Source organism: Gordionus sp. m RMFG-2023, chromosome 1 (genome assembly GCF_954871325.1).
Source record: "Gordionus sp. m RMFG-2023 chromosome 1, tfGorSpeb1-WG-v2, whole genome shotgun sequence".
In the NCBI taxonomy this organism is placed as follows: domain Eukaryota; kingdom Metazoa; phylum Nematomorpha; class Gordioida; order Chordodea; family Parachordodidae; genus Gordionus; species Gordionus sp. m RMFG-2023.
The window spans coordinates 84,216,608-84,238,949 of NC_088775.1; the positions used below are offsets into that span (position 1 = coordinate 84,216,608).

Here is a 22,342-nt window from a genome sequence, read left to right on the forward strand (position 1 = left end):
AAAGATTGGCGCTTATGCATCCTTATAGAGATCAACAATGCCCAGCCTGGTCCGGGTAACGCCTGAAAAATAATTATTTGGGTCGGGCAGAGTAAAAAGTAGATTGAGCGTTTTAATATTATACAAATAAATCACCGTTATTTGACTAGCAGCTCTTATTGGGGTTGAGATATGAGAAGGTTAGGGTTGATCGTAGACAGGACTAATATTTTTTTCTGAAACAAACCTCTAAGGTTAAAAATAGTGTTTAATTATATTTATAAAAAATTTTTGATAAAATTTGGATGTTGTTTAGCAAATTACCATATGGTATCTTAATGGGTCTTTAATACTAGCCTAAAATTCTGGAACTCGTATTATGAAATACCTTAATTTCCGACAATTATACCCATGAAGAGGAAGGGGAAAAAAATGAACATTACAGCAAAAATATTCTAACAGATCCAATAATTTTTTCCAAATTAATGTATTTATAAAATATATCGTTTGAGTTTTAGGAACTATATTATCTGAAATATAGGTTTTGTATTATAAAAAAACAATTATCGTTTTTTTATAAAAAAATTAATATTGTTTAATATTTTATTTGTTATATATATATTTTTAGTTTACAAGAATTGTAGCCAGAAATAAATAAATGCAGATAAAGAGTATAATATTTTAAAATAGTTTCCCAGGAGTGCGGACAGGACTTATCGTTATAGCGTCCATTTGTACCGAATTATTACATTTAAAAGCGTCTAGCAGAGCGTCGTATACATCCTCCGGGGTTAAATGTAATTTTCGTAGAAAAGCTTGCTTGAAATCACCTTGACTGATAATTACAATATTTTAAGAGATATATATATAGCAATTTGTGATAGATATTTAAACAAAAATTTTTTTGCTCAAGTTAAAAAAAAATTGAATACAAAAAGGAATTTATAAAATTTATGGTCAATGTTTATGCAAGATTTTATGATCTAAAGTCTTATTAGGAATCCTTTGATATTTGTTGAACTGATTATCTAATCTAGTTATCATTATTAAGATTTATTATCTTAGGCTGAGAGAGCCGTCTACCTTATATTAAATCCATCTAAATCTTTTAAGCCTTTAAAAAATTGATCATTGCAGAGCCGGACCGTATATTTTTTTAGTGTTTCAATGTGCTCCTATTCAAGAAAAAAAAATAGAAAGAGAGAAAGAAGTTCATGACAATTTAAATATTTTAATTCTCGTCTCATGGTGATGCCCAAGAAATATAACAAAATAAAGGGCTAATGCTAACCGTCGACTAGTTTGAAAAAAATATTATATTTAAATATATAACTTAAAATTAAGATCATCGTTTGATTCATTGATTGGTTAGAAAAATAGAGCTAGCAATATTAAACTTCTCAGCCAAAAAATGGGACTTGACGCCATATCAGAAAATACAAGGCAGGTGTCTTAACTGCTACACTAAATAACTATACTTGTTCATAAATTATGTTTGATGTTTATTAAATCATGCTTATTCCGAGATAGGGGAAGCATGCGGATTAGCGATCCCCGAAGCCGCAAAATTATGTTTTTTTAATTGCCGCCAAATTTTGGCTATCCTGTGCATTCATTATCATTTCCTTTCCTTCTAATTGTGATAGATTTCCCTCCTTCCTTCCTTTTTTGCTAATTTGAATTTCCTTTCCTGATGGCTTAGTTAAATTGAGATTTTTATAGGACTGACAAAAGTTCTTTTTTGCCCCCAGCCATTAAATGTTTTGGCACTGCCCTGTATCAAATATTCTACTTTCTGACTGATATGGATTTAACATTAATTTGATTTAATATTAAATTGCATGATAATAAATAAAAACCTATAGTAAATTTATTCTTAAAATGTGAACCTTCATTCTGGATATTATCAGTGAACTCGGTTTTAATAATACCCGGGTAGATAGTTACTATTCTTGTAGCTTTGGCATAAGAATGTTGCTGTACTTCCAGTCGTAAGCATTGAGTTATAGCTGTTAACGCATGTTTTGTCGCTATATACATGTGATTGTAAAAGACCGACTTGTTCATTTCGGTTAAATGAACACTCTGTCCTAATATGCTACTCACATTGACTATCAGTCCATCTTTCACGCCGGATTTGGCCATCAAGTTTATCGCTTCCTTAGAGCAAATGGACGTGCCCAGAATGTTCACTTCTAAGATATGTTTCCAGCCTTTATATATCCGGTCCTTTTCTTTCTCTTCCTTCTTTCCATCATAATTCCCCTCTTTGTCCTGAATAGGTAAAAAATAATCCAGAAAACCGCCACCTGCATTATTGACGCATGCGTGCAAAGTCTTGTATTTTTGTTCTATATACTTAAACAATTTGAGAATGTCATCAACTTTAGAAATATCGCATTTCACTGGGTCTATAAAACCGGCATTTCCAGGTTTGATTTTACAGTTCTTTAACGATTCCTAAGATTTAAAATATAAATTATTTAATTTATTTAAAAAAAAATTAAAATAACTGTTATCAGAGGCGGTTAGTAGGCAATATTTGATTTTTTAGCTAGTATATAACTAGTTGTTCTATCGTATATTCGCTCGCTCATTTCAATTTAGAAATATGATAAGAATCTCAAGTTGTTAGAGAATTCATATCAGTATGAAATAAATTGCATGGCATCACACTAAAATAATGTATAAATATAAAAACGCAATATACATTTAAAATGTTTATTTTTTTAAACAAAAAATGTCATTTTTTAAAAACCAAAAAATGTTACTTCATCCGATATTTTAATAAATGAGGATTTATATCTTTTTTTAAAAGCCAATTTAAATTTTATATACAGATCTGAGAAATGCGAGTGAACCTCTGTCGGCGAACTGGGCTACTTCAAAAATATTTCTATGGTTAGGCTAGCTAGAAATTTAGCATTTATTTTCACAAATTAGAATCAGTTAATGTTCAAAATCGATTTACAAGAGAAAGAAAGAACAAAAGAAAGAGCCTCTATATTTATCTAAATAATGGGAGAGAGGTTTTAGCCTTCTTTTTATCAAGATTTCGAGGATTAAATAATATTTTCCTTGACCAATATCCTTGATTTAGCCCAATTTTCGAAATTTTTGAACAACACTAATTTTTTTTGACGAGAGCCAGACCTAAAAACATTTAAAAAAATTATATTAACTTACCTTTTCCAATTGCGCCGATCTTTAAAACAAATACATTCTTATAAGAAATATTTTTTTTTAGAAAAATATAATTAAAAATATTTTTTCTAAATAAAATTTAATTTCGCATTTGAAATTTTAATAAATTTTTTAATGTAAAAACGACTTTAAAAATTGTTAAAAATTTTTTTCTTATGTAGGTGGATGGGGGGGGGGGGGGATTTTTTTAATAGAATAAATGTGAAAGATGATTATATACCTCTAATTCATTCATACGTATATCACAGGCTACAACAATCATCTCATATTTAGCCAAAGTATGAGCGATACATTTTCCCAATCCCTGTGAGGCCCCTGTTACCAAAGAAACCTTATTTTGCCACTTTTCCATTTATATTGAATAATATTGAAATTTTATTTTAAAAATTTTGAGTGAGATTAATTTATTTTTATTATAAGAAGTATATAAATATTTTTTTAAAATAAGGATATTCTTTTAAGAAAAAAAACATAGGTAGGAAAAAAATATTCCTAGAAATTATATTATTTTATATATAAATCAAATGAAATATTACAATAATATCAATAATTTTCCCAAAACTATCTGAAATTAACCACATAATTTTCAAGTAGTATCTAATCTAAACTCGAAGGTTTTAAGGCAAAATTATTATAGTTAAATTTATTTTAAATAAAAAAATATATATTTTTGCTAGTAGGTAAAATATCGAACATATTTATTTTTTGTCACATCATCCACAATATTAAATTAAATATAAATATTTTATACAAATTGAAGTGAGACTACAATGGTTCCTACACTTTCTGAGCGATAGAAGCAGAATACCCCCCCCCCCCCTTCCCCTGAAAATTACCCCTCCCCCTCAAAAAAATGTCTAATTTTGACACCCATAAATTTCAAAAATAATTTTTATTGCATCAATTTAATATATATATATAAATTAAATGTAAAAAAAATATATACATTAAAAATATTAATTCTAAATTAATAATTTACACAAATTAGGGGAAGAGAAAGCGAAAGAATTTATAATTTCATCAATATTTAATTGTTGTAATAAATTTTTTTCCAAAAAAATGGTTAAATTATTAAGAAACGAATCTTTCTTGCTATTATGAAGTCTTGTTTTAATTAATTTAATTTGGCTCACGACCCTTCGCAATCGCAGTACATGAGGAAGTAGGAATGGTTAATAAATATTTATAGAAAATTGTTAAATTAGAGAAATCAAACAAATTTAAAAGTAGACGCTAAGGTAAAATAAAAGAATAGTTTTTCCAGTTTGAATTAGTCTCAGAATTATCATCAGAAGAAGAATATCTATATAATTTATTAGTAAAAATATTTTAATTAAATAAATTAACAATTCTCAGAATCTGACAGAAGTCGTCTTATATCATAAACCATAAATCACTTGGCTATGGATAAACAATAAAAAAAATTAAATTTGGAACCCCACTCAAATTTTTAGAAACAGTTACTTTAACCCCCCTTCCGCCCCCGCTGTAGGGGCCACTGGGCATATTTATTTTTGGAGTATTTTTTTTCTAAAGATCAACGCACATCATCTACTATATATTTGTGGAAATTTAGTAAGGGTTTTTCGGCCTTGTCCGTATTTATTTCTACCCGGTCCAGGTCATTAAAATTAAAAAATATTTACTACAGGTTGCCTGTTCTATATTTGATGAAGGAAAAAGAAATAAATTTGCCTAATTAAGCGTTAAAAACTTATCAAAACTTCGGCCCGGCTAGTAAAAATAATATGCACAATATTTCCGGCCTGGCGGGCATCTTCCATGCTTCAAGCAGTGTTACGTCAATCATTAATATTATGTTTATCTCATCGAAGTATACAAGAAATAAATAATAAAGGAAATAGGAAAATTTATCTGATCGGGATTCGAATCGAATCCCTTTAAAAATATGGGATAGTTCAAACATATCCATTAACCAAGCCTCTTGCACATTCAGCGCCTACATGACAGGATTTTCACTGAATGCACCCCCCTCCCCCCTCAAAAACCATTGGCTACCCCCCCCCCCCCCCCCCCCCACCCCCTAAAAAATAACCACCACCTTCGGCTGTGATGTTTTCTCATATTAATTACACTCTTTTAATTATACTGGCACTCCTTTCATAAATTTTAAAAAGAATAATTTAAATTATTTTAGCTCTGCTCAAAATATTGTGAATATAAGTTATTTTTTAGATTATGAATTCAATTTAAAACCCCCTATTTGAATGCATTATTATAGCATATTGTTTGGCATTATGAGTTTGCACATTTAAAAGGATATCAAAAAGTATTTGGGAAATAATGTCTATGATTGTTTGCAATATATATATTTGGTCGATGATCAGAAATTTTATTGTATTTATAAGTCTATAATAAAAGTAATAATTTTTACAGCAATATATTTTATTCTATTTCATCTAAAAATTTAGTAGATAACCCCTCCCCCCCCCCCCCCCCCCCCCATGTAGACGCACATATTTGTATAAATATTTATAAAAAGAAGAAAGAGAAGAAGAAAAGAAAAAATGAAATATTTAAATAGGCTAAACGAGCGGGGGGATGGTCATGAATTCTATATGAATAAATTCTAGCTACGCCACTGAGTGTTTATAAAAAAAAATCTTATAATTTTATCCAAATTGCATATGTCCATTACGCGAGAAAATTTACAAGTTATTAAAAAGATTTTAGCAATTATCTATTTTATAATGAAAATAAATATCGTAAATCTGCAAATAAGGAACCCGGCCTTAACCTTAAAATGGTAAAAAGGGTCTACAAAATATATTTTTTATAAATTCAGGGCTGGCCGATTATTTAAAAAAAAATTATAGTCAAAAATTATATCAATAAACTTGTTTGATACAATTCACATTAACCCAAGGTTTAACAAAAAAATCTACAAATGAGCATTTGAAAATTATTTTCGCCAAAAGTTTTTGACCAAAATATTTTCGAAGATTTATTTTAAAAGAAGTTCAAAAGTTAATTGACAAAAATTAGGAATTTCATGAAAGATTTACTTTTTATGCATAAATATCACAAAATATTTACTTATAAAAGATTTTTTACAAAAAATTTTTGAAATTTTAGACAAAATTTGATAATTCTGTTTTGTCTCATAAAAAAAATCTTCAATATAAAAAATAACTCCGATTTTAAACATTAATTTGCTGCTCACTTTATAAATTTTCCATATTGAAACAATTAATAAAACCCAAATAAAAAATGTTAAAATAAATTCGGGTCGGAGGTGCCGCAAAATGATTAAAAATCTGTGCTGGGTTTTAAAATTAATAAATAATCGATCCACCAGGCCCAAGATAATTTTTTAAAAAAATTAGGCTTTTTTTTAAAAAATAAAATTTTTGGATGGATTTTAAAAATAAATTTAATTTCTGCGCCGATATGATAGGACCGTGGAAAATAAATACTATTTTACTATATTATTTAGAATACTCAATTTTTTTTATGAATATTTTAACGCCTATCAAGTGATATATTGTGTATAATAATAGGTCAATTAACCGTGATTTATGGTTTAGATTTTATGCGAGAACCCTTTTTCCTGACCCCCTTTTCGATCAATTCTAGCCTTGTGGTACGGGGATTTGTTATACAGGAGATCGGAAGCTAGCGCATGGATAAGCTAGGGTCCTCAAAAAATGGTTTTTTAAATTTGGCCAATCCTTACCAATTGGGATTAATATCATTATACATTTTTTTTTTTAAATAGTAGAGATAATTTTTCTCATATACACAATTATCAAATAAAAAAAATCTTATTCATTTCTAGAATTAATATCACTTTTTTATAAAAAGCATTGACAAGTATAATATAGTAATATTTATATTTCCAAAAAAAAAAAATTAAAATTGTTTACCCGTTAAAATATCCTATGAATTCGTAGAATTGTATCTTTTTACGAATAATTTAATATTATAAATTATATATCTTGGAGCTTTTAAAAAAATATAATTTCTGTAATATTGTTTTTTTTAAAAAAAAATTATAATTTTATATTTCTCGTAAACTGGAATTATGGACATTATAAAGAATTTTAATTTTAATTTAAAAAAAATCCAGGAGAGTGTAGAGGAGTGTTCCATCTACTTTTACATAATTATTATATTTAAAAGGTCTGGTTAATTGGGCTCACATCAGCGCCGTAACCAGATTATTGGCGGCCCAGGGAAAAAAATTATTTGGCGGCCCCTTAAAAAAACACAATTTATTTAAGCTTTTTTGATAATTTTTTGCAATGAGAACTAAAAGTATTAAATGAGTAACACACGTTATAAAAATGAATATAATTTATAAACTGAAATATAGCGATTTTATTTATCCTCCTCAAGTTTTTATATGAAAAAAGGATATTATGTCGTGATGAGTGGATATCATTTTCTAATGAAATTAAAGAGAGATTAACAAGTCGGCCTTGTGCCATTCAGAATCTCATTTTAATTGATTTGAGCTAAAAAAAATGATCTTGCGACTAATGATGATCATGCTACGTCACCAAGTAACAGATTTAAGCGATGACACTCACTAGGCATAAAAAATGCTCTCCAATTTATTTGTAATATTTGAGCTTGAACCCCTTTATTAACATCTTCTCTTATTTAATATATTATCGAACTTTGTCGACAATTTTTTTTTAACCTCCAATCCCAATTATTTAGATAATGATAAAAATGCTTCTGACATAGCCTAGGCCAGTATTGGAATCGATTTTTAGAGAGCCAACAAATCCATTTATTTTAACAGAGTTTTTATTTAATAAGTATCGTATTACCATACAGTTAATTGTTTCCAGTGGCAATATTACGGATAAATATATTGCACCTTTAATTACCATAAACAATTATAAATATTTTACGATGTTAATAATTTCATTTTGAATTCGATTTCTAGGGTAATTATTATGAAAACATTATTCATAATTTGACGAATGTGGCCGAAATCAAATTTCAATAAAAAAATCAAATATCTTACCTAAAAAATAAATAAGTTTTTTTTAAACTAATATATGAATCAAATTTTTTGTTATAATTATAGATATGCAAAACTTATTTTCAAAATTCTATGCCTTTGCTTGTATATAGTATATGTATATCCAAAAAATTATTGAGTTATTTCAGGGTTACGAGGCGGTTGTCCCGTTTGCCCCACCCCGTCTGCACGACTTTGGCCAAAATCATGAGTTAACCGTTTTTAAAATTTGGCCAAATCGAGCTGTCTAACAACACTCCGAATGGGACTAGTTAGATATTTTAAAATTGCAGATAATATAACAAAAAATAGAGTAAAATTTTAAACTATTTTTTTAAACATTACAACAAATAAATTGTATTTTAATTCATTTAGTTAATTTTTTATGATTATTATTTATAAAAAAAAATTACATAATTTATGTTAGCGTTAGTGTTTTTTCCAGCAATGTGTTATTTATTCAACTTTAAATCATTTTTTGAGCGCGTTTTAAAAAATTTAAAAATCTAATTTTATTGGAAATACATTCCATCATGTTTGGAATACCTAGCATATGAATTATGCACAATTTTGCTGTTGTGAGTCATTTATATTTTATATTAAAAATTTATGGAAAATCTAATATAAATTTTATTTGGTTCAAAGGTTCATGGCAAAATTGTATAAACATGATATATTTCCGGTAAAAATCTGATTTTTAAATTTAAAAAAACGCTCTCAAAATATGATTTAAAGTTGAAAAAAATAACACATTGCCGGAAAAAACACATTGACGCTAACATATACAATCATAAAATAACCCAAAACAATAAATATTATCGGATCGGATTATAAATATATTTGTTCGATCCTATATTTTTAGATATTATGTTTAATTACCAGAGTATTAAATTTACTACATTAAGGATCCAATAGGTTTTTATTAAGAATGATATTATATCTGCCTAATTGTAATGTTATTTTGAATGGAAAAAGATAGGTCAAATAGTCGATTCTGCGCCATGCAAAATCTCAGGATGTTTTTTCTGAAATTAATTAGGTGGTGGTTGGCTACGGGATATGATATATAGTAGATCGGAAGTGATCACATGATTCCATCTATATATAATATTAAAAATGGGTATTACTAAAAAAAATTTTTTAATCTTAGCAATTGCTATTGTGTTGATGTGGCGCCGTTTAACGTTAACAAAAATCTTGTTTTAAACGAATGTATACAAATAAAATTATGGGGTATTATTAAATTACCAACAGGACCCATTATTTATGGGACTTCAACTTCTATCCCACGGCTCGTTCAATACTAATCACCCCCATGCCTTTTTTTTGTGCTATAAGACTTACAATAAATTTTATTTACAAAAAATAGATATCTTATATCTTTTCATTTAATTCATTCTATTTCTCTACTCATATAGTTGTGTAATGGCTAAATGTTTAATTCATCAATCTTTAGCTAGCCGGAGAAAATCCGAGAAAATTAAGGTGTTTTAATTTATATTCGTTTCTTCCAAATTTGAACTGCTATCTCTTTAAGAAAAGCCCTGAGACCAATGTGATGGTTTTCGGATAAAAACTTGGTAGCCGATTTTTTAACCGGCTAAAAATTGGCTTAAATGGCTAAAAATAAATTTCCCAAATATATCTCTAATCTTATAGATGACAACTAATCATTTTCATACAATTAGGTAGACTTTTTGATGGATTAACTCAAAGATTCTCATTTTTTATGGCAAAGACGTGCAATATTCGTTCCTACTTTTTTATTCCCTCAAATATTTTCACAATATTCTTAAAATCAATACATCACTCACTCTCTTTTTCTTCCTCTGCATTATAAACTCATTCTTCATGTAATCGAATCCTTATTCTTTGTTTAAATTAAATTATATAATATCTAAGGGCTCCGAAATCCAATCGGAGACTGAGATTTTACCCCCTCTACACTATTGAGCGTTTTAAAATTATACAAATAAATCACCGTCTTTTGAATAGCAGCGGTTATTGGGTTTGAGATACCTAAGACACAGAAGGTTTGGGTTGAACCCAGACAAGGCTAATATTTTTTTCTGAAACCAACCTCTTACATGAGGTTAGGATAAGGTTACAAGGTAAAGCCAGATAAGCAATAGTGTTTAATTACATTTATAAAAAAAAATGGTCTAATAAATTTTGATCTTTGTTTAGCAAATTACCATATGGTATCTTGATGTCTCTATTACTAGCCTAAAATTCCTGGGACTCGTTATGAAATACCTTAATTTCCTACAACTATACCCATCAAGAGAAAGAAAAAAAAATTAATAATACAGCAAAATATTCTAACAAATCTAATAATTTTTACTAAATTTATGTAAATATCACCGGAGTTTTAGGGCCTATATTATCTGGAATATAGTTTTTTGTATTATAAAAAATAAAATAATTATCCTTTTATAAAAAAATTAATATTGTTTAATCTCTTATTTGTTATGTATATATTTGGTAAACTAGAATAAATAAATAGAGGCAAAAGGATAATATTTTAAAATAATTTTCCGGGAGCGCGAACAGGAATTATCGTTATAGCGTCCATTTGTACAGAATCGTTACATTTAAAAGCGGCAAGCATAGCGTCGCATACATCATCCGGGGTTAAATAACTGTATTTTTCGTAGAAAATCTTGCTTGAAACCAACTTGACTGAAATTTTAAGAGGTATACATATATATAGCAATTTGTGATAGATAATTTAAATGTCAACGAAAAATTGCGTCCTGTCCTGAGGAATCTTATATTTTTTTAAAAAAAATATGTTCAAGCTAAAAAAAACAAATTGAACTCAAAAAGGAATTTATAAAATTTTTGACCATTGTTTATGCAAGATTTTATGTTCTAAAGTCTTATCAGGAATCCTTCGATATTTGTTAAATGGCTTATCTAATATAGTTATTATACTTAAGATTTATTATCTTAGGCTGAGATAGCCGTTTACCTTATATAAAATCCTACTAAATCTTTTAAGGTTTTAAAAAACAGATCAATGCAGAGTCTGACCATATATTTATTTAGTAGTGTTTCAATGTGCTCCTATTGAAGAAAAAAAAATTCCAACAACAAATTTAGTTCGTGACAATTTAGATATTTTAACCCTCGTCTCACTTATTTAAATAGATAACTACAAATTAAGATCATCATTTGATTCTTTGATTGGTCAAAAAAAAATGGACCATCAATATCAATTCATCAGCCAAAAAAATGAGACTTGCCATATCAAAAAATACAAGTAGGGCGTCTTAACTGCTACAATGTTTAAATTATTATCTAAACCTCTACTATAGATTTTAAAATTATCAATAAATTATGTTAGTTGTTTCAAGTCATGCTTGTTACGAGATAGGGGAAACGTGCGGGATAGCGATCCTAGGGTTCCAAAATTATATTATTTTAGTTGCCGCCAAAGTTTGATTCTCTTGTGCATTCATTGTCATTTCTTTTTTTTTCTAATTGTAATTTGGATCTCCACCCTTCTTTCCTTTTTGCTAATTTGAATTTCCTTTCCTCGTGGCTAAGTTAAATTGAGAGGGCTGACAAAAATTTTTTTCTGCTCCCATCCATTAAATTATTTGCACTGCCCTGTATCAAATCCTCTTTTAAATATAGCTACTTTCTGTCTAATATGGATTTAACACTGATTTAAATTTAATATTAAATTGGAAAAAAATAATTCAAAACCTATAGTAAATTTATTATTAAAAAGTCTTAAAATGTGAACCTTCATCCTGGACATTATCAATGATCTCGGTTTTAATAGTACCCGGGTAGATAGTTACTATTCTTGTAGCGTTGGCATAAGAATGTTGTTGTACTTCCAGTCGTAAGCATTGAGTCATAGCTGTTATCGCATGTTTTGTCGCTATGTACATGTGATTGTAATAACCCGTGTTCTGGTTCATTTCGAATAAATGGACCCTCTGTCCTAATATGCTACTCACATTGACTATCAGTCCATTTTTAACGCCGGATTTCGCCATCAAGTTTATGGCTTCCTTAGAGCAAATTAACGTGCCAAGTATGTTCACTTCTAAGATATGTTTCCAGCCTTTATATATCCGATCCTTTTCTTTCTCTTCCTTATTTCCATCGTAATTCCCCTCTTTATCCTGAATAGGTAAAAAATAATCCAAAAAACCACCGCCAGCATTATTGACACACGCGTGTAAAGTCTTGTATTTATGTTCTATATACTTAAACAATTTGAGAATGTCATCAACTTTAGAAATATCGCATTTCACTGGGTCTATAAAACCGGCATTTCCAGGTTTGATTTTACAGTTCTTTAATGATTCCTAAGATTCAAAATATAAATTATTTTATAAAAAAAGAAAAAAAGAAAAAAAAATAACATTTAGCTGAGGTGGTCATTAGGAAATATTTGTATTTTTAGCTAGTATATAACTAGTTGTTCTATCGTATATTCGCTCGCTCATTTTAATTTAGAAATATGATAAGAATCTCAAGTTGTTAGAGAATCCATATCAGTATAAAATAAATTGTTTGGCCCCACACTACAATAATATTAAAATATCATGTTAATTTTTTTTAACAAAAAAAATGCCATTTTTTTATAAAACCGAAAAAAAGTTACATTTTAGAAAATTTTCATAAATGAGTTTATATCATTTTTAAAAAAGTCAATTTAAATTTAATTTATAGATTTGAGAAATGCAACCCTGAATCTCGGTTGGTGATTCGGGTAACTTTTCAAAATTATTTAATATGGTTAGGCTACCCCAAAATTTGGCATTTTTTTTCACGAACTTGAAATCAGTGATTGTTTAAAAACAAGATATTATCCAGCAAATACAAATATTATATAAGTCTCTATATTTGGTTAAATAACTGAATAGAGGTTTTAGCCCTCATTTTAACAAGATTTCCAGGATAATATTTTCTTTGATTTAGCTCAATTTTCAAAATTTTTTTAACACTATATTCAGGGCATGATTTTTTTTCCCTCCACATAACAAAATAATTAACGGGTCGGGGAAGTAATTTTTTTTCGGTAGTCATTTAAAAAAAATATATTAACTGTCCTTTTCCAATCTAGCCGATCTTTAAAGCAGTTATAGGAAATATAATTTTTAAAAGAAAAATGACCATTTATTTTTTAAAAAATATTTTGTCTAAATAAAATTTAATTTTACATTTGAAATTTTAAATATATTTTTGAATGTAAAAACGACTTTAAAATGTTAATTTTTTTTTCTTTTGTAGGTGAGGGGGAGGGAGGATTCTATTAAATAAATAGCAAAGATGATTATATACCTCTAATCCATCCATGCGTATATCACAGGCTACAACAATCATCCCATTTTTAGCCAAAGTGTTAGCGATACATTTTCCCAATCCTTGTGAGGCCCCTGTTACCAAAGCAACCTTATTTTTCCACTTTTCCATTTATATTAAATAATATTAAAAAAAATTTTAAAAAATTAATTTATTCTCATTTTAAAAAGAAAATAAATATTTTTTAACAAATGAATATTCTTTAAAGAAAAAAAATATAGGTATAAAAATAAATTCCTAAAAATTATATTATTAATCAAATATAATATATTAATAATTGGCCTAAAACTATCTGAAATTATACCACGTAATATTTTAGTAGTATCTTATCTAAACTTGAAGGTTTTAAGGCAAAATTATTTTATGCATATTTTTCCCAGGAGGTAAAATATCAAACATATTTTTTTGTCCCATCATCCATAATATTGAATTAGAATATTAATATTTTATACAAATTGAAGTGATGATAATTTATCTTTATGACATAAATTTTTGTGGCTACAAACCACATATATATATTTAAGGGAGGTTTTTCGGCTCTGTCCATATTTATTTCTACCGGGCTCGGTCAGTAAAATTAATATTTATTTCGTACAGGTTGTCTGGCCCATTTTTAATGAAGGAAAATAAATTAAATTTGAGGTTTCGAGCCGATTATTAATAATATGCATACCTCATCGGAGTATACAAGGAAAGAGGAAAATTTATCTGATCGAGATTCGAATCCCTTTAAAAAATGGGATGGTTCAGACATAGCCATTAACCAAGCCTCTTACACATTAAACCACTGGGTTGTCTAAATTTATAAAAAGAAGAAAAGAAAGAAGGAAGGATAAGTGAAATATTTAAATAGGCTAAACGAGCTTGGGCTGGACATGAATTCTCTCTTATATAGATCCTAGCTACATCACTTAGAATTTAAAAAAGAAATTCGTAAAATTTTATTCAAACTACATATGTCCATCACGCGAGAAAATTTATAAGTTATTAAAAAGATTTTAGCAATTATTTATTTTATAATTAAAATAAATATCGTAAATCAGCAAATACGGAATCCGGCTTAAAGGGTCTAAAATATGTTCTTTACAAATTCTGGGCTGGCCCATTTCTTAAAACAAATTAAAGTCAAATTACATCATTAAACAGGTTTAATATAATTTAAAATCTAACCCAGGATTTAACAAAAAAAAAATCGTCAAATGAGCATTTAAAAATTATTTCCGCCAAAAGTTTTGGGCAAACGGCTGTTTCCTTCAAAAATTGCATCGCGCAATTTGCGAGAATCTAGCGAAAAAAATAATATAAGCCATTTTTAATGGGAAATTAAAATGTTGGCCTAAATGATTTTTTCGATTTTGCACAAATTACGTGATTCTTAAAAATTTTAGGAATCGTAAAACTTTAATCTTTTTATCATTAAACTTTTGCAAATCGCGTGAATAAAAGTGGCGAACGAATTTCAATTGATGGGAAATATAAGACCTTTATAGACATTTGTGGTGTAATATTGATCTTATATATAGATATACAGCTCCAAGTAAAGTCAAATGGGAAGAGATTATATAAATATTATTTTATATTTTAGGTTCAGGTGCTGCTATGATGAACAGCAAGCACCTTAAATTTGTTGAAGATTTTTACTGGCTAAAAGAAAATGTGGAAGATATATGTAAGCACACTGAAGTAAGTTTCAGTTTTAAACAATCTAAGGATGCTATTAATGTACAAATATCTCCACATGTATTATAACATGAAATTAGAACTATATAATAATCTATATTTTAGGATTATGAGCCAAACATTCAAGATATGTTAAATGTACAAATATCATCATAAGTATTATAACCTTGAATTAGAACTATATAATAATCTATATCTTAGGATTTAGAGCCAAACACACAAGCTATGTTAAATGATAGTCAATCGAAACAAATTTTTGAATTTAAAATGAAATTTTCCCTTCATATTTATAATTTTGTATATTATTTTCATATTGATAATTTTGATTATTATCTTCATATTTATAATTTTGTATATTATTTTCATATTGATAATTTTGATTATTATCTTCATATTTATAATTTTGTATATTTTTATAATTAAAATTATTATGTTTAATGAATTTTTATAAAATGTAATTTAAGTTATTTTCGCAGTCTTCCTTAAATTAAATAATCACTCATACAATATAATCAGAACAACATTTTTTATTGAATATTTATAAATAAATGCTATAACTTTGACAAATTTAAGCAATCATCAGAAATATAAGGTAATGGTAATTAAAAAATAAATGTATATAAAAATTTTGGAATAAGGGTTTCATAATTAATTTGTGTACAATGATTGCCCTCAATATCAATAATAATATTTTGTGATAAGCAGTCAGCCTTAACATTTGTATAGTACTAGTAATATTAGTTTCTGAGGATTTATATAAGTGTTTAAATTTGGCACTCATGAACATGATTATCTTCAAATAATATAAAATATAGAATTAGTAAATCATTCACATCAAACATTTTATATATTTTAAATTAAAAATAAATGTATGATTCGGGACATGTTTCGTATCTCTCAAAACTCAAGAAAGTTTTGCATTTCGCAAAACTTTTGAAATTTTTTTTTAAAATTTAGGACATAGCCGAAGATAAACAAGATTCAAGATTTTTTTTAAGGAAGATCAAAAGTTTTTTTTAACAAAAATTAGGGATTTCAATGAAAAATATTTTATGCATAAAAATCACATACTATTGATTTATAAAGGAATTTTTGCAAAAAAAATTATAAAAAATAACTCTGATTTTAAATACTCATTTTCTGCTTATTTTATAAATTTTCCTTATTAAAACGATTAATAAAATACAACTAAAAAAATTATTTAAAATAAATTCGGGTCAGCCGCAACATGATTAAAAATCTGTGACGGGTTTAAAAAATAATAAATAATCGATCCGCCATGCCCAAGATGATGAAAAATAAATAAATAACGTAAGCGCGCGATTAGGTCGTACTTAGCTTATATATCACAAATTAAAAACTCGCGTGATGACGTCATGCTATTTGAATAAGGAACCGATTCTATTAATGATTATTTTGATAAATATTTGGTCTATTTTCTCGTAAAGGTCCTGTTTTTGTAGTTGCAATCGCTGAGGCACTTTTTATATATTCTGATAATTTTAAAACAAAAAAGTTTACACCATAGTCTTCATTTCATACATAGACCTTTCGAGTAGGCACACTCACTTTAAATTACTCTAGTCTAGACTCATTTATTATTTTAATTAATATAGATTCGACTATTAAATTCTTAATTTAATCATTAATTTGCTAGTTTAATACTCTTAAAAATGGCAAACTTGAGATTAATAAAAAAATACTGTTTAGATTTTTTAGAACGCTTTAAGGAAAACGGCTTTCATAATTCCCGTGAACCAGCGAGAGAGGTTGCACGGGAATTGGAAATGAGTATAGATGTGCAATGCCCTTCGATAACAATAATTCGTAGAGGTTCAAAAACAATTTTCTTACCAAAGAGATGACAGCCTATACATGATCCTCCAAAAAATAGGAGATTACTAGATCAAGCGAGAAATACGTTGGGGGAACGTTTCCATCATTTAAATAGAGCTCTTTAAAGAACATTGATTCTTATTCAATATAACAGAATTAATAAATGCGCCTGAAAGAACATTTGATTAAAATTTAATAAAGTAACATATGTTTTTAGTTCTCATTACGAAAATTTATCAAATATGCTTAGATGTATTTTAAAAGGTCGCCAAATATTTTTGCCTAGGCCGCCAAAAGTATTGGTACTGCGCTGCATGCTGTACATAACATAACATAAATTTGACAGGTAAATTTAATGCGAATTTTTTTTAAAGACTTTCGAATCTTAAGTACTGCTATTATTTAAGATTTTTTTTTTCAAATAAATAATTTAGTATAAAACTAAAATGTAGAAAAATTGATGTAATTTCAGATAAATCTATATTTTGTATTTTTATTTAAAAAAAAAAATGTAATACAAAATAATTATTATGATATTTTTGAAACGATAAAAAAATAATAATAGAAATAATAAATATCCGTATACTTTATAAATCTGATATATATATATATAAAAGATGATTACTCATTATTGCAATATATTTTTAAATATAAATTAAACCAAAAAAAATTAACGCGAAATGTATAAATTTGTAATTTTTTTATTATTAGAAAATTTAACCAAAATACTTTTTTTGGGGTATTAAAAAAAAATAAAATGAAAATTTATAATTTAATTTTTTAAAAAATTTTTTTTTTATTTATAATGTGAATAAAGATTTAAATAGAATATATAATTTTTTTAGATATTCATATATAGTGGTCATCAGTTTTTTAAAAATGAAAACTTCAGCGATTACAGAATTTGCAAAGATCTAATAATAAGGAATAATTAACAACTCATCATATATAGACTTGAAATTAGTTTCAAATTGGTTCTATGTCACGTGTCTAAAGAACTAAATAACAATTGATTCAAAAAAAATTCATTCTTCGTATCTTTTAAAAGTTCGAATGGATCTGTTAACCAAAATGCGACGATCCGATTCGCTACAGTGATCGGCGAATAGGAACGCAAAGGGAAGGTTCGGGGCAAATAACCTTAAAACCAATTTCGCTTGGGATTTAGTCTCGAAAAATTTTCTATCCTCTTCAGCTGGTCGTGGTGACTCTATTTTTTCTTATTTTTTTTTTATAAAAAGTAATATTAAAATGATAATAAAATAAGGTAAGGTAAAGGGGTGTAAAAGCTAAAAAAATGGATAAAAACATGAGATGAAAATCATCTTAACAAAATTAAATTTTTAAATATAAAAATAAAATTAAATTTATACAATTATTTATATTTAAAAAATAAGTTCAATTTTACAAAAGTGAGCGAGATATACGATGATTTTCAACGACGTATTATATTTTCTAATGATTGTTGTAGTTAGTACTAGAGGTCAGCATGGGTTGTCCGTAGCCCGAACCGAGCTCGGATCGAATTCGGACATAAAGAACTTATTAGTTTCCACACTAATCATTAAAATGTCAATCAGAATAACATTTAATTTATAATTATTATTTTACATAACTTCTGCTTACCAAACTATTTTGTTATAATTTTGTGTTATCTTTATTTACATCATATTCTAACAGGTTTAATCAAATAGCCTCAAATTTTCAATATTTAAAATCGTTTACCAATTATTAAATTGGTGGATATCAAAACGACTTTCCCAATTTAAGTGTTCTGGCTCTTAAATTCCTGGCTATCCCTGCTCGGCTAGCAGTGAAAGAGCGCTTTCATCGGCTGGTAGAGCCTTTGAATATATTAAAGCCTGACAACTCGACTCCCCATTATTTACACATCACAATTATTCACTATGTAATACTATCGATAATGATATTAATATATCATTATAATATTTTCATTATATCAATTATTTTTATATAATAGCAATAATTTTTAAATTCGATTGTATATTTCAACTTTTTTAATATTTAAACGGAATAAAAGTTATATGTTTTTTAAATTAAATGCAACTTAATATAAATATTGATTATATTATGGCTTAAACTTTCATTTTATGTTTATTGGATATTATAATATTCACAAATTTAAAAAGATTTAGTCGGGGTCGGATCGGGTTGAAAAAAATTTTCAAGTCGGGCTCGGGCCGCGAAAAAATCACTTTGCAGACCTCTAGTTAGTACTGTTAAAACTTCGATTAAATCAATTTTTTTTTTAAAAAAATAACGGCTAAATCAAGATTTTAACTAAAAAAATAGTTAAACCTTAGACTGTGGCCAGTAACCTTTCTGCCATATTTTGTTGGAATATCGAGGCTTGGATAATATTATCTTGGCTAAAATATAGTCAAGACCTTTAACACTAGTGGAGTCAGAGAAAACAAAGTTCACCTTTTATCACCCATATATTTTTGACTGTGCCCACTCCCCCTTCTTTTAAAAAAGAATTTGGACAATCTTTAAACATATACCTGGCTCGGATTGCAAAACCAGGTGATCTTTAAGGTCAAGAGCTATAGCCTCGATTCCAGCGTTTTTTCCCTTCGCGATTACGGAATCTGGCGAAGTTATTAAAGTGATTTTTATTCCGAGATAAATTTGTATGAAATGAATAATTTCTGTTCGATTGGCGAAAGAATCGCTTTTAATATTTTGGAAGCGAACAGCTAATAGGAGTGACATGATTTTGTGGTAAGCGAGCTTGGTTAATTAATATTTTGTAATTTAAATAAAATAATTAAGATTGATAAATAAGGTAAATTATACGTGTTTTTTTTTTCAAGTGGTTAAGTTAAATTGCATAACAAATGATAATAGGTGAGAGTTCTTATAATTTTTGCCCTGTATCAGCGTTCGACGCAAATTTAAAGAATTATCTAGTACTTATTCCAGATGACAATATAGATAGGATACTAAAACTAATAAATATAAAATAGACACGAAAATACCAACTTTCATATTAATATTGCGCTCATCATTTGTACAAGCGTCTAAATTAGAGAAAGTTTGAAGAGCGACGTTAAAGTTTTCTACGACACGATTGATTTCGCCTCTAATCACTCGATTTTCCATATTATCCATCATTATTTCTTCCATAACGGTTAGGTTGATATCGCAAATCAATAAACAGGTGTACTTTATTTGTTTAACGTAATTTAATTTAAAAAAACGTAACTAATATTACGTGTGCTCATTAGAGATCTGCAAAGGCCGGGTACGGGCCTAATATTTTTTTCGGGCCGGATCGGGCCTAGAATTTTTTTTTTAAAATACATTTAAATTTATCAATTTTTTATGTAAAATAAATTTATTTAATTTAATTTATAGAAACTAGACGCCATATGACATATTTTTATTTTGAGTAATTATAATCTTTTTAAAAAAAATTAATTTCTATATTTAAATAAATTCGGGCCGGGCCGACAAAACTTTTTTGAAAAAATTTCAGACCGAGCTGGGCTTGAAAAATTAGGCCTGATGCAGATCACTAGTGCTCATATCCAAATAAATTTAAATTAGTAATCGAAAGACAAAACCTAAACTCTCGAGAGGTAAAATGGGGTTTAAAACACCCTAAATATTTAAAAATTTGTTGATAAACGTGTTAAATATCAGAGACCTGAAAATTCGGCTTTTATATTTTAAAGCCCGGCCCTGCTTCTTTTTTAAAAAAAATTTCAGGCCCGTCCCGGAATTTTTTAAAATATATTATTTATTTTTGATTTTTATAGCTAATAATGGGATTTCAAATATTTGGTTCTATAATATATGGCCCAGCCCGGATCCTGCAGGTCTCTGATAAATATAGAACATAATAAATAGACGGTTTAAGGTTCCCTTTTCCCATTTTACTTAATTTACTTAGGTTTCTATATCTCAATTTTCTAATGAGGGAAAAATGGATTTACTTCGCAAAGCAAATTTTTTGTCCTCAATTTGCTGTCATTTTTGAGGGAAAGGAGAAACGTTTCAAGAGAAGTTTGGGAAGATTCGCATAATGCCGTAACTCGCTGAGTCAGATCCATGCCCATAATCGGCGCGAAAATGGTGGCATTCGCGTTGACGCGTGGAGGAATTTTGGAAGACATCGTTTTGATCTAGATGGGTTTTTTTAATATTATTATTATTATAGAGAGACAGCTGAAAAATGTAATTGGCAAAAATTAATTTAAAATATAGAGAAAACATTTTATAAATTATACATATTGGTAATATACATAACACTACAAATGATATACTTTGATGTAAAATTTGCCCATAAGCGAATTTAGCAGAGCGCTAGTCAGTAGTCCTTTCGACGTGGTTTCGTATTGCTGTAATAAATTGTCGTGCAAATATGTGAGGGTAACCAAATCGCATTCTATTATCGAAAATATTATAATATAAAGTAGTTAATAGAAAACAGACTATATAATAAATTGGTTATCAACTTTAAACTTTTAACCGTTAAAGGTTTAGTAAAATGACAAACATATCGGTTCTGAATTGAATGCTCCAAGTGCAAAATTTTTGAAAATGAAAAAAATTAATGATTTTAAGATTTAAATTATAAAAAAATATTTATATATAGTATAGGCAAATTAAAAAATTTGGACATTTTATAATATATTTAACAATCTTTTTACCAAACTCCAAGAGATGACTAAATATCAAAGCCGTCGTCCACCACCTACAATATCGATCTCTACCCACTAGATCCAATAACGCCTTTTCCTGAGAGCCGAATGGCTCATCACAACACTTTTTATCTCGGGAACAATCGAAATTAAAAATGGGAGCTGCATTGTGGCGTATATCGGCATAATGATGATGGCATGGGTGCGAAAGTCGATTATCTACATTGGCGTAAGATTCATTTTGGGCCAAGTCAAGACGATACGAATTCATCAGGTGATCCATGCCACGTTGAGTCTTAAGGGCGCCATTGGATATCGCGTTGTTGTTACTAACACGGGTGCCACCTAAAAGAAGCAAATGCTTGAGTAAATGGGGCAAGTTTCTTTCCACGTCCAGGCACGCGGATTGTCGCAAAATGTCGACTATGATTTCGTCGCCACAGAATTTTGGCTTGGGCTTAGTCATTATCCGAGTAGTTTTAAGAGTGGAATCAGATTTGACTGGCTTGAAAGTTCTGCTTAGAAAGTTCTGCGTGTCTGCGAGTTTCCCGTGATCCTATTTATTTATTGTTTTTTAATTAAGATTTTTTTAAATAATATCATGTTCGAAAATAGAGGAGATAAAATTGACCAGGAATACTCTTAAAGT

The 22,342-nt window shown here is 28.0% G+C and overlaps 3 protein-coding genes across 5 annotated transcripts in view; all 3 read right to left on the reverse strand.

Annotated features, from left to right (window-relative positions):
* Positions 1–660: 660 nt before the first annotated feature.
* LOC135930844 (dehydrogenase/reductase SDR family member 11-like) lies at positions 661–3,535 on the reverse strand. Its single transcript, XM_065467631.1, has 3 exons — positions 3,404–3,535; positions 1,839–2,439; positions 661–809 (listed from the first exon to the last, which is right to left on the reverse strand). The coding sequence occupies exons 1-3, from the start codon at positions 3,533–3,535 to the stop codon at positions 661–663; spliced, it is 882 nt and encodes a 293-aa protein (XP_065323703.1).
* Positions 3,536–10,703: 7,168 nt separating this feature from the next.
* On the reverse strand, positions 10,704–13,618 carry LOC135930846 (dehydrogenase/reductase SDR family member 11-like). Its single transcript, XM_065467640.1, has 3 exons — positions 13,487–13,618; positions 11,934–12,507; positions 10,704–10,861 (listed from the first exon to the last, which is right to left on the reverse strand). The coding sequence occupies exons 1-3, from the start codon at positions 13,616–13,618 to the stop codon at positions 10,704–10,706; spliced, it is 864 nt and encodes a 287-aa protein (XP_065323712.1).
* Positions 13,619–17,502: 3,884 nt separating this feature from the next.
* Positions 17,503–22,342, reverse strand: part of LOC135932075 (uncharacterized) — a 28,054-nt gene continuing 23,214 nt past the window's right edge. For 2 of the 3 annotated variants that reach the window (XM_065469420.1, XM_065469421.1), the window contains 6 exons: positions 21,703–22,249; positions 21,316–21,437; positions 20,986–21,174; positions 20,030–20,212; positions 19,549–19,777; positions 17,503–18,242 (listed from right to left, as the gene is read on the reverse strand). In XM_065469420.1, coding sequence (XP_065325492.1) covers positions 18,049–18,242; positions 19,549–19,777; positions 20,030–20,212; positions 20,986–21,174; positions 21,316–21,437; positions 21,703–22,249 — 1,464 coding nt within the window. In that variant the 3' untranslated portion in view covers positions 17,503–18,048. Of the gene's footprint in view, positions 18,243–19,548; positions 19,778–20,029; positions 20,213–20,255; positions 20,328–20,985; positions 21,175–21,315; positions 21,438–21,702; positions 22,250–22,342 lie in introns of those variants that run through there. The other variant, XM_065469422.1, reaches the window with a different exon arrangement.